This window comes from Triticum dicoccoides, chromosome 2B, assembly GCF_002162155.2.
Source record: "Triticum dicoccoides isolate Atlit2015 ecotype Zavitan chromosome 2B, WEW_v2.0, whole genome shotgun sequence".
Taxonomy (NCBI): domain Eukaryota; kingdom Viridiplantae; phylum Streptophyta; class Magnoliopsida; order Poales; family Poaceae; genus Triticum; species Triticum dicoccoides.
In genome coordinates, this window is record NC_041383.1 from 748,007,624 (window position 1) to 748,020,991 (window position 13,368).

The 13,368-nt window shown below is 43.3% G+C and overlaps 2 protein-coding genes across 2 annotated transcripts; one reads left to right on the forward strand and one right to left on the reverse strand.

The window, feature by feature from the left end:
- LOC119366047 (alpha-N-acetylglucosaminidase-like) lies at positions 1-9,365 on the forward strand. The gene is made up of 19 exons (XM_037631707.1): positions 1-382; positions 873-949; positions 1,564-1,775; positions 2,161-2,282; positions 2,807-2,892; positions 3,347-3,441; positions 3,524-3,605; positions 4,201-4,307; positions 4,867-4,897; positions 4,985-5,102; positions 5,336-5,383; positions 5,979-6,088; positions 6,196-6,298; positions 6,396-6,494; positions 6,813-6,923; positions 7,215-7,459; positions 8,090-8,327; positions 8,609-8,687; positions 8,768-9,365. The coding sequence occupies exons 1-19, from the start codon at positions 149-151 to the stop codon at positions 9,058-9,060; spliced, it is 2,490 nt and encodes an 829-aa protein (XP_037487604.1). The 5' UTR covers positions 1-148; the 3' UTR covers positions 9,061-9,365.
- A 264-nt stretch (positions 9,366-9,629) lies between these two features.
- On the reverse strand, positions 9,630-12,415 carry LOC119366048 (D-3-phosphoglycerate dehydrogenase 1, chloroplastic-like). The gene is made up of 5 exons (XM_037631708.1): positions 11,821-12,415; positions 11,002-11,378; positions 10,793-10,903; positions 10,603-10,698; positions 9,630-10,516 (listed from the first exon to the last, which is right to left on the reverse strand). Exons 1-5 carry the CDS (start codon positions 12,413-12,415, stop codon positions 9,845-9,847), a joined length of 1,851 nt encoding a protein of 616 aa, XP_037487605.1. The 3' UTR covers positions 9,630-9,844.
- Positions 12,416-13,368: the final 953 nt, after the last annotated feature.

The window sequence follows — 13,368 nt, forward strand, 5'->3', positions numbered from 1 at the left end:
GAACCTGCCGCCGTTTCGCTTTCGCCCTCCATTTTAAGCCCCTCTCCCCCCTCCCTCGTGATGCCGTCCCCAGAGCCCCACTCGCCACTCCCACCTGCCCACCTCGCGTCCTCCCCCTTCCCCTTCCCTCCCCGCCACCGCCGCCGCGATGCCGCCGCCCCCTCCCGCTCCCCGGCTCCCCCTCCTGCTCGCGCTATTGATCGCGTGCGCCGCGTCGGGGGTCGGCTGCTCGGGCCCGCGGTTCGCGCAGCTCGACCGCCTCCGCGAGCTCCACCAGCGGGAGCGCCGGCCTGCCGCCGAGCAGGCGGACGCCGCGCGCGGGCTCCTCGCGCGCCTCCTCCCCTCCCACCCCGCCAGCTTCGAGTTCCGGGTCATCTCCACGGTACGGGTGCTTCGTTCCGACGGGATTTTAGGTTTCAGCGGTTGCTGGAAGTGGCGTCGCATCAGCAGCGTAGCCGACGACTGAATGCAGTGAGCAATTCGCTAGGTTGAGAAGCCAATTGGCGAAGTGCGCCGTTTGATTATAGAGTGTTTGATTCGAGTGGGCGGCTGGTTTTTTTAGCACAGGATGTGTAAACATCTGGCGACTGAGGTCATGGACTGATGGATTTTGGCAAACATCTGAGAAACGTAATGCCTAAATCCATCGTAGGCTGGTGGATTCTGCACCTGGTATTTGGTGATTTCCACCTGTTAAAACTGAAGCCACAGATTTGGTGATTTCCACCTGTTAAAACTTAAAACTGATTTCGACCGTGTATCCTTTTAGCGTCGACCGAGTGGATTTTTAGCTAGGTTCATAGTAGGTGTATTTGTTTGACTCTCTAGTATCTGTCAACAAGGATTCACAATCCCTTCCACTGAAATTACAGGCGCAATGTGGCGGAAAGGCGTGTTTCATCATCAACAACCATCCATCGTTTGATGGAGAAGGAACTCCCGAGATACTGTATGCTTCTTGCTTTTGTTCTACCATTCATTGTGCCCTTGGTGAAAAATCTTTTGCAGCTGTAGAATGTTAACCTTTTTAGCCTCATGTTACTGTCTCTTTTTATGCAAAGGATATTACACATGTGTCGGCGTTATTTATATGCTGCATCTTGCCAAAATTACATGTTAGGTGGCCCACTGATGACTGATCTAAATATGTCTCCTATTCCGCAAACAATGAATTTCACACCCCATTTTGTTAGTTCCCTACGAGCCATACGTTTACTCCCTGACATGCACTGAAAACCTTCCAGTATTTTCATATGCTTTGGTATCAGCACCATTTTTATTTTTGGATGTTATATATGTGTCCATAGTGACCTTTGCTTTTATATATTCTTTGGGACAGAGCAAGTCCTGCTAGAATCATGTACCAGTCCTACTTGCTAATTTGAGTGCCTAATGTGCAGTTTAAAATATCATTCTGCATTTCTGCTATATTAGTTTAAGGGTTACTTAGACATGATACAGCATTTTGATTTGGCCTTTAACTTATTATAAGTTTATCCCTATACTTTCTATGTAGTAAAATCGGACAGAAGTCATTCACATTTGTTCTTGTATTTTGACCAGGATACTTGGAGCAACTGGGGTAGAAATTTCTGCTGGTCTTCATTGGTATTTAAAAAATTATTGTGCGGCACATATATCATGGGCTAAAACTGGTGGTGCACAATTATCATCTGTTCCATATCCTGGCTCACTACCTCGTGTTCCTGCTGGTGGCATTTTGATTCAAAGACCTGTTGACTGGAGCTACTACCAGAATGCAGTTACATCCAGTTGTAAGCCGAACTTTGTTTATAACTTTGATATTCTCGTTTGCCATCTGCTGAGCATGTTTTCCAATTTCAAGCATTAGAGCACTTGCGGAATTATAGTTGTGAAGCTGTGTAGATCAACTTTTTGAACCCCATAACGTGGTATCCTGTTAATGATGACTTCCCGTTACGTTGATGAAGACATGATAGATATGCTCAGTTTGTTTTGTTTTATGTCATGTATTATTCCCCCTCTTTGTTGTTATATACAATTGGATGATTTCTGGTTACTAATAGTGATGCTATTCCTTCTCTCAAGAGCTCATTCTGACTTAAAAAATAAATAAAATTGTTTAATCCTTTTGTATTGGTAATGATGTGTTTAAAGATTATTTTTCTTGCTTTTAAGATTCTTTTGCTTGGTGGGATTGGGAGCGCTGGGAGAAGGAGATTGATTGGATGGCTCTTCAAGGAATCAATTTGCCTCTAGCTTTCACTGGGCAAGAGACTATATGGCAGAAGGTTTTTCAGGTCTGTGTGTGTGCGAGTTTATTTTTTGAAACATGCTGTATACTGAATAAATTAAACTGTGCATTTTCCGTACGTTCTTAATCATTAAATCTTTGTAAAGAAAGCCCATAATCTCAGGTAGAAATATAAGCTGAATGGTGATGTAGAACAGCAAATGCTAGCATGAATACTAATCAAGAGGTAGACCATCAAGGCAATTCAGATAAGCGAACATGGAAGTACCTCATCATATTTCCAAGTGGGATGCCATGTTGCACTGTTAGCACAGATGATTTAGATTGGATTCATGATGCTTAATGTTGTCCTATTGTGAAGTGCGGAGGATCATCTGGGATTCTGGGTAGAGTAAATGATGTAACCTTGGTTCTGCATGTCCGTACTCTGTTGTTTAAGACAACGCGGACTAATTTCGTAAAACACCATGTGGCGATAATGTCCTGTGTCCATTAGTGATTGTTTCAACTTATAGTTTTATATCATTCTGCTAGTAATTTGAATTTCATCCCACCCTTGCATACTTGCAGAGGTACAACATTAGTAAATCTGATTTGGATGATTTCTTTGGTGGGCCGGCCTTTCTTTCATGGTCTCGGATGGCCAATATGCATGGGTAAGTTACTATATGGTGCTTCAGGTTTACAATTAGAGCCTCCCATCTATTTTTTTTCAAATTACAGGACTCTTAGTTGATCGCATATTTTTTTGCATTATAAACAAGATATGCTGTTAGTTTTCAAATTCTTTTCATCTTCAACTTAAATCTGATCCAAGTCTTCTCAATCAAGTTGCCAAGTTATGAATTTTTGCTATCTTAACTTCCAATAAGACATTGGTCTCCTCTTTAGTAGTCAGAAATGCTTAACTACTTTTTAATCTTGTCTTTTTGTATGCAGTTCTTTTTCTTAATTCAAAAGCATGTCATGAGATTATGTATTCAGGGTGAGTAGTCGTAGTTACTGGGAGCGGTTATATGTAGTTGCATGGATTTCTGAATCTAGACGACATCATGTCTAAGTTGCTTTATCTTGAATGAACTCATAAATACATTGTAAAATGGTTCTCAGATGGGGTGGGCCTCTTCCTCAGACTTGGCTTGATGATCAATTAACTCTTCAGAAGAAAATTCTTTCTAGGATGTATGCATTTGGCATGTCCCCAGGTGACGTTGTAGTACAGTTCTACTATTTCTGAGTTTTGTTTTTCTGCACCTTTTTACTCTACCCACCTCCCTTCCCTTGCAGTTCTTCCAGCCTTTTCTGGTAACATCCCTGCTGCACTGAAGTTAAAATTTCCCTCAGCTAAAGTCACCCACCTTGGAAACTGGTAAGAGTGATATTCGAAACAATACTTGCTGAGCATATTATTGCCATGATGAAATACTTAAATATAACGTATCGAGCCATGTCCAGTTCTGGACACTGCTGAATTCTCAGCAATTTTATATATTCACGTGCTCCACCATCATTGTCTTTCATTGATGTTGTCACAACGTACCTTATACCTTCTATTCGGTTCTCTGAATGTCTTGCACATCTGAGTGTTTTGGCCTGTAGGCTGTTGACCGAATCAATCTTGGATATTCGACACACTATAGTTCTTGATGCCAGCAGCGATTTGCACTTAAGATTCGCGACAAACTTCGGCTCTTTTGCTTGCTCATTTAACATTGGGTGTTTTTTCGTATGTATATCAATTTATTGTTGAAAAAGAAACTGGCACCAAATTCCTAAGGTATGCCAGCTATTTGCACCAACATTATTTGTCAACACAGTTCAACAAATGTGAATAACTTTTTTGCGGATCAACTAATGTAAATTAGAGTAATTTATCAGATGTTCTGCAGGTCTTTCTTGTTCATATTCACTATGGTTATACTTAAGCTATATGCGCTTATTTCATTCTCTTCTGTGATATTAAGGTTCACAGTTGACAGCAACCCACGGTGGTGTTGCACATATCTTCTTGATGCATCCGATCCCTTATATGTAGAAATCGGGAAGTTGTTTATAGAAGAACAAATCAGAGGTAGGATGTTTTACTCAAAACTGAACTCCATTTTTGTAAAGCATGGTATCTTGATAGCAGACCCAAGTCAATGCCTGTTCTAAAATTAGTGTCATGATTGGAAATTCATCATGAGAGTAGAGAGGACCTAGTGTTGGCTCCTTTACCTGTTATTCCCTAATAGTGTCAATACTACTGAGTAAATTGCTCTATTAGTTAGCCCTCTGTGTGTTATTTTGTATGTCATATCCAAAACAGAAGGATAACAAAGGTCCACTCCGTAATCATGCCTGTAATGTGTTGTTGGGCAGTGACGACATGTTGCCAATTGGTGCAATAGTTCGTTTTGGTGAGGTGAATGCTATAAAAGTTCCTTAGTTTAAAATATGATGAACCTGGACACCTGGTCAATATAGTTTAGGAAAAAAATCAACTGCGGGATGGATATATGCTTGCTTTTTTTTAGAAGACTGCCTAACTTATATTTAGGTACTAGATTTTCCTGCTTTGCAGATTTTTTTTATCATAATAAATATTCAATCCCTAAAACATATGATGAGTTTTGATGTTCTTTGCACAGAATATGGTAGGACAAGTCATGTATACAACTGGTATGTTTCTTTCTATCATTCAAACTATTAGGAGTTCCCGTTTGATGAACTCATTGTCTCATTTGGTGATATCTTCTGTACATGTAGTGATACTTTTGATGAGAACACCCCTCCATTGAGTGATCCAAACTATATTTCTTCCTTGGGTGCTGCGACATTCAGGGCAATGCAAAGTGGTGATGATGATGCTATTTGGTTAATGCAAGTGAGTTCTTTTGAAGTGTTAAAATGTTGTTAACACTTGCGATAGATTGGTATGTAAAATGTGATTGTGAGGATTGTAGGGTATGTATATCTTGGTTGATGCGCTTAATTTTTCGTTCTAATCCCTCTTCAGCTGCATAATTCTCTTTCCAGTTACCAATGTTTTCTTGCTGCATGAAAACACACTTGAATATTTGATATGAAACTTTCACTGACATGTATTATCCTTTACAGGGTTGGTTGTTTACTTACGATCCTTTCTGGGAACCCCCACAAATGAAGGTGCAATCTCATGAAAGTTTGATATTTTGATAATATGTTAAGTACTGTTCTGTTAGTTTTGCTAACCTTTTGTTAGATTACAGTTTTCTTGAGATCTGTATTTTTACTTTTTTAGTGACATAAATAATTTACATTGTGATTTGTGCAAGTGGAACGGTCCCTCTGAAAATTAGGATTTATGATGTGATATATCTAAAATGAATACTGCAATGATGTGAGGTGATCCTGTTTATTTGTTACCACACAAGCCTTCAGTGTTCCAGTAACATATTATAATACCAATAATGGGCAATTTGGATGGATGTCATCTGTAAGGTTACCTCTCTGATACTATTCACTTATTCAGCTTATGCTAATTAGGAAGTCAGTGCCTGCAGTGACATATACTTAATTCCACAACTGGCATACTCAACAAGTGTTGATAAGAGCACAGACCCTGTGTTTCTAGTCATTAACTCTAGCGTTTTTTTACTGAAGTCTTGTGAAAAGGCGGCTACTGCTACTCATCACCAAATTGTCGTGTTTTCTAATTACAGTGTGCAGTTTTTATGCTACGAGGTTTCTCTTTTTTTACATCAAATTCTGTGTTGGTTAGGCACTACTGCATTCTGTTCCAGTTGGCCGAATGATTGTTCTCGATCTGTATGCTGAAGTGAAACCAGTATGGATCAATTCTGATCAGTTCTATGGTGTCCCCTACATCTGGAAAGTCATCTCTCCACTCCATAAACGCACTATCTATTCAGTTAAATAAACATACCTTGTCATTGTTTCCTTTTGTCATAAAGGAATTGGTGCTATCTTTTCTTCAGGTGCATGCTTCATAATTTTGCTGCGGATTTTGAAATGTATGGTGTCTTGGATGCTGTTGCTTCTGGGCCTATTGATGCTCGACTAAGTGAAAACTCCACAATGGTATATACATCATTTGCTTAATCAGTTGTTGCTGCTACTGAACTTGCAAATATTCTATGTGCTGATCTCTTTCTTCGAACAACGACGTCTGTTATAGGTTGGAGTTGGCATGTCTATGGAAGGTATCGAGCAAAATCCTATTGTTTACGACCTTATGTCAGAAATGGGTTTTCATCACAGACAAGTGGATCTTCAGGTGAAATTTCATAAACCATTTTGAAAGCGAGCTTTATGCAATAAATATATATTGTTCTTGTGTAACATGGCAGTTGCTATATAATACATCATTTGGTTTCTTAGATATATGAAGATTTTGAGCCATATTTTTACACATTTTCTGTTTGATGTATGCTTCAGAATTAACTAGTTCATCAGATTAGCATGTGATGTGTTTAGTTTGCAGCAAATGTGGCCTGCTACTTATTGTGCACTTCTTTCATTTATGTTGGGCCCTTAGAGCTTGCTGATTAGCGCAACCAATTCTTAGATTTCATCAGACTTTCACTGTTTCCAGGTATGGATTGAGACATATCCAACAAGAAGATACGGGAAATCAGTTGTTGGATTGCAAGATGCTTGGCGAATTTTGCACCAAACTTTATATAACTGTACAGATGGTAAAAATGTAAGTTGTGGTATGAAATCTGCCATATGTAATCATCATACCTTGTATCCATTTTCGTCGAGCGTTAGATAAGCATAAACTAGTAATAGATCCCTAAAAAAAGCATATCCTAGCAATAGGAAATAGTGTGAAGTAACAAAACTGTACATTTCTGAGTTTACATTTTTCTGTGTTGTACACCTGTTCTTAGCTTCTATTTCTAAACTTTTGCTCAATTTACTTCTGTGATTCTTTAATGGTTTGGTTGTGTTCTCTATTGTTATCTTGCTCATGAATTTATTATTGTAATAGGACAAAAACCGGGATGTGATAGTGGCGTTCCCAGATGTTGAGCCTTTTGTTATTCAAACACCAGGATTGTATACGAGAACTAGCAAAAATTATTCTACAATGTCATCAGAGAATTCTGTCGTGAAGGATGCATCCAATGATGCATATGATCAACCACATATATGGTATGATACCATTGCTGTTATACATGCCCTAGAGCTTTTCCTTGAATATGGAGATGAGGTATCTGACAGTAGCACCTTCAGGTAAGAGCACAGGTGCTCATATTGCTTAATTTATGGCGTAAAATTGTTACTCTTTTGGTTAATGTTTCAGTATTATGATATTGCAGGTGGTAGTATTTTCACATTTTGTTGTTTCATTGATCAGCCTTCAATATGCTCAGCTTCTTAGTGACTTGTTTGATTTAATTCGTCCCTATAGGGCGCAAGATAAGTATGCCATTTGCAAGCTAAAAAGGTGTTAACTTCAATGGGCTTTGTGCTAATGCTATGTCATTGGCAAGTTCAAAAAAGTATTATCTTCAACAGGCTTTGTGCATGCTAACTATTCTGAACGGCTGAATTAAAAAACCTCCAGAACTTTGTCCGACTATTATCTTCTGGCATTTCAGAACCTTTGATGGTGTAGCAGTTGTTTAGTTTCTTATTCCCATCTAGAATTGTTTTTACCTGAATTTCTGATATGTTCCTTGTTGCTTTCTATTCAGCTAAACTAATTTGAATTGATAGTAAACACGATCTGATTGTTATTCTGCGATGAAAATTTTGGAACCAAGTTGTTTTTTTTCAATAGATGATGAGTCGTGCATATACATCTTTGGAGCATCAAATGGTGATGTTAAATAAGTTAATTCAATCTCATGAATTTAACAGATATGACCTCGTGGATTTGACTCGTCAGGCTCTGGCCAAATACGCGAACCAAATCTTCCTAAAGATAATCCAAGGCTACAAATCAAACAACATAAACCAAGTGACCACCCTGTGTGAGCGCTTTCTAAACCTTGTTAAGGATCTTGACGTGCTGCTAGCCTCTCATGAGGGATTTCTGCTTGGGCCCTGGTTGGAAAGTGCAAAGGGCCTTGCACGAAGCAAAGAACAAGAGATACAGGTAATAACTTTTATCTTCTGATATTTTTTTTAAGTACTGGACGGTTTCATCCTTACCTGCTTCATTAGTTGATGGCAACCAAGGCCAAAGGAGTCAAAACTGCTAGGTAGACCAATTCTGTTGTAGATCGTTGTGGGTACTAGGCCACTAAGTATTAAGCTTTGATCTTGTCATGCAATGCTATTGTATATACGAATCTTAGTATTCCGAAGGTTGCTAAAAAAAACCTTACATGTAATATTGTTCATTGCTGACATTCAACTGCTTTCAAACGGGTGCAGTACGAATGGAATGCTAGAACCCAGATTACAATGTGGTTCGACAACACCGAAACAAAAGCAAGCCTGTTGCGTGATTACGGTGAGACAGCATCACACATGCCACCCTGACCTCCTTCTTACCCTTTTCTCTTTAATTCTTTTTAACAAGTTCTGTTGCAGCAAACAAGTACTGGAGCGGCCTGCTGCGGGACTACTACGGGCCAAGGGCCGCCATCTACTTCAAGCACCTGATATCAAGCTTGAAGAAGAACGAACCTTTTGCGCTGGAAGAATGGAGGAGGGAGTGGATTGGCCTCACCAACAACTGGCAGAGCGACAGGAAGGTCTTCGCGACCACAGCCACCGGAGACGCCCTAAACATCTCCCGGTCGCTGTACATAAAGTACCTGCGCAACGCCGATTCACTTGGGCTAGATGGTATGGACTCGTTCGGAAAGCCTGCAAGCTTGTAAATTTCAAGCTCCTGGGTATGTATCTCTTAAGAAATTTATAGAAGATCAGATGGGATGTTTTAGCTAGAGGTCATCAAACGGTTGGGTGTTTGGGTCAATGATTTTTCACTCCATGATCTGATTGCACGGTGAAACATGCCTTTAGTTTTGTTTTCGATTTGACTGGTATGTAATCATGAAACTAGGGGTCAAATGCAGTCCCTGTTGTGGCTTCAGGCGTGTTCGCAAAATGTACTACCCCCTCCGTTCCAAAACAAGTGTACATGTTAGACTCATTTTTCTGAATGAATTTGTGGTAACCTGAACTGGGCTCTGTCAGATATGAAAAGCAGACGATTCTCAAAAAAGTAAATAAAACGGAAGTAAATAATTCTTCACTTACATCGTGTACAATAAACTGAGCAGTGGTGGGCATGACCTTTGGGCACATTCACAAGACCGGTGGTTGGTGACCCTACATCCTATTTGACTTTGGACTTCCGGTGCCTCATGTGGCCTAGCAAACAGCAGATCTAGAACGGCACAGGCATACAAGACTACCACCACGCCCATGTTCACAAAGTAAAGCAGAGAGAGAATTGACAGCGACCTCCTTATTAATCAATAGCATCATGCTGAAACATAAGATGGATTAACCAAAACACCAAACCAAACTCGAGCACCACCACAAGAATCCCCACGAACAAACTTATTGCACCGACGACGACCCATCTGACATCTAGACCCCTGATCAACCAACCAGCTAGCTACATCAAAATTTCAAATCCAAACATACATATTGCGCCTAGAGCTTGAGGAAGACAAACTCCTCGATCGCGGGGATCTCCCCGATCTTGGTCAGCGTGGCCTTGCTGGGCTCCTCATCAACACCGATCGCCATGATAGCCGTCTTGCGGGGAGCGATCCTCCCGACGCTCATGAAGCTGACGTTGACGTTCTCCTCGCCCAGGACGCTTCCGACCGACCCGATCATGCCGGGCTGGTCCACCTGCCTGCACAGGATCAGGCTGCCCTCCATGCTCACATCCACCTCGAACGCTCCGACCTTGGTAAGGTGAGGGATGCCGTCCTTCACCCGCCCCTCCACCGTGACCAATCCAGAGTCAGATATCGCACTCGGGAATTTGGAATCCACATTGGCTATCTGAACCTGAATGTACTCGAGAGGTGTCTCGGGTGAGCCATCCATCACGATTTTCTCCTCGCTGACACGGATGCCCCTCTGCTTCGCGGTGAAGTCAGCGTTGACCAGATTGACGAAAATGTCGGAGATTGGCTCGATCACACCCTTGGTGATCATCGCACGGAGAAGTCTCGTGTCAAGATCATCGGGAGCCCTTGCAGATGCATAGGTCACCTTCACAGACTTGATACCGCCACCACCAGCAACTAGCTGGACAGCTAGGCGCCCAAGCTTTTCAGCGAGCATGACATAAGGTGCAAGCTCTGACAGCACCTGTATGAAACACAACGATATAAAGACAGATTCCAGATGTCACAGAAGGAATAAGTTTGGAGTCAACAGAGAACAAGAGGCAATACCTCAGCAGGAACCATTGGTGCATTGACCGCAGAAGCTGCAAGCTCCCCTTTCAGAGCTCCAGTGACAGCTTCAGCTATTTCAATAGCCACTCCTTCCTAAGGAATTTGAGATGTTTTCAGCATTTTGGCAGTTTAGATAATAGAACCTGAATGCAGGTCATCACAACATCTCTGCGCTAATTCACCATACCTGTGCTTCTACTGTGCTGGCACCAAGATGTGGTGTCACAGTAACATTCTCATGCAGCACTAACTTGCTGTCTGCTGCTGGAGGCTCTTTAGTGAACACATCAAGAGCAGCCTAACATACAGATGTAAATATATAAGCGCGACTGGGTAAAACAACTGCACAGAATTCAGTAAAGCTTGAAGTACCAAAGGGAAGAGAACTGGACAGACCTGTGCAACAATTCCTGCATCAAGAGCCCTGACTAGAGCATCTTCATCAATCACACCACCACGGGCAACATTTATAATCCGAACGCCCTTCTTCATCTTCGCGAAGGCTTCATCGTTGAGCATCTTGTTTGTTGAAGGAGTAAGGGGCATATGCAACGAGATAAAGTCAGCAGTTGTCATGGCCTCTTCCATGCTTACTAGGTCAACTCCAATAGCGCGAGCACGATCAGCAGAGGCATATGGATCGTGTGCAATCACGTGCATTCCTAGACCCTTGGCACGGCGTGCGACCTCTGACCCGACCTTTCCAAATCCAAGGATAGCAAGAGTTTTGCCAACAAGAGACACACCAACATACTTGGTTCGCGCCCATTTACCTATACAAGAGTGAAGTCAGCAAACGAGGTTGCTAGATAAACATCAGCGAGCAATTTCATACGAGATACCAACTTGAGCTAAGCATTAGTAAAAGCGGCGACAAGATCACTATGACTGCTACAACACTGTGCGTAGTGTTGCTGCTTCTATTTGTGAATCATTGGTCATATATTGTTTACAAGAGAGGCTGCATCTAGCCTGAGGTATCGTTTCAGATCAAGCACCGAATCGAAGGGATAAACGATGATGATTGTTTTCTCCGGAAAGTATCCTCCCAAGATTCGGCATCCCAGGAAATAGTTAACATCATAAGTAACAATATGTGTACGGGACAAGACATGACCGCACGTCTGCACGATACAGAGGTGGTAGGTGCTTTTCCTCAACGCGATAGAACAGAGAAAGTCTCGCAGAATTCAGATCGCGGAGTAAAAAACTCACCAGCCTTGAGCGAGGCGTCGGCCTGGGCGACGTTCCGGGCCATGGCGCAGAGCAGCGCGATGCCGTGCTCGGCGGCGGCGACGGTGTTGGCGGTGGGCGCGTTGACGACGAGGCAGCCGTGCTCGGTGGCGGCGGCGAGATCGACGTTGTCGATCCCGACCCCCGCGCGGCCGACGACGCGGAGCCGGCCCCCCGAGGCCTCGAAGACGTCGCGGCCGACCTTGGTCCCCGAGCGCACGATGAGCGCGTCGCAGAGCGAGATCTTGGCGCGGAGCTCCTCGGGGGAGAGGCCGTAGGAGCAGTCGACGTTGGCGAACTCCCGGAGCAGCGCGAGCCCCGCGGCGCCGAGCTTCTCGGCCACGAGCACCGTGGGCTTGCCCTCGACGGCCACCGCGGCCGTCGCGGGCGGGGACGCGGTCGACGCGGCGAGGGCGGCGGGCGCGGAGACGCAGATGCGGCCGCGGTTGGCGCGGGCGCGGGCGCGGGCCGGGAGGCGGAGCGCGGAGGACGGGGCGAGGGCCGCGCGGCGGGCCGGGGCCGGGAGGAGGGCGCGGTGGTGGGTGGCGGCGGCGGTGGTCGGGGACGGCGCCGCCATGGTGGGGTTTGGGGTTTTGGGGGTGGGGTGGGGTGGGCTCTGGGCTCTGTGGGGAGCTGTCGTGACGCTGGTGATTCGGTGGGTGGGTGTGCGGCGCTTTTGATTTATAGCGGGGGTGGGAGTGAGTGCGGCCACCTACCAAGATTTGCTTCAAGAGGCGAAGTGGCAAACCGCATCCTGGGTGAGGCTCCGGGTCCGAACCGCAGTTGCCGATGAAATTTGTTTCTATTTATTTTTTGGAAAAAACATGTGATCAAATTCTTTCACGTTTTGATAGATACTCCCCCCCAACGATAAGTATTTTGGTACAGAGGGAGTATATGGCAGGTGACTGTTTATCTAAAAAATTGTAGTCATTTTTTTTGCTTATTCGTCGTTATTCATGCTATATCAAGTTTGGGGGTGCTGCAGTGTCGAACGAAGATGAATCCTGACTGAGCCGGAGGCAGCAACTATGGCGGCAAGCTTAGGCTGAGTCGGATGCACCGATGGCAAGCAACGAAGATGACGATCGACATGACGGGGGCGGTGGCTGCTGAAGGGAGATGGACTGATGGTTTAAAATCCAACAGCCTCGGATGTGACTTGGAAGATTTGCAGGCTCTTGTGTCGAAGATGATCTTATATTATTATTTTCGTATGTGAATACATTTCACAATATTAGGGGCTTATTTTGACATTTCTTTTGGACCTAAGCATTCCTTTGGCAAGACCTTTTTCAGGCTTGGCTCTAAGAAACCTGGCCCTAAATTTTCAATGCTGGACCAATTCGACCCAAAAAATGCAAGCAATGATATTTTCCTATTTAAACTTATAAATTTAATTATTTCCAAAATATGTAGATATAGTATTATTACATATCAAGTTTTTTTTAGTTTTTTAGAATTATGTTTCTTTTCATTAAACACCTATACTTTAGTTTTTTGAACAAAAAACTAGAGTCGGAGGGGCTT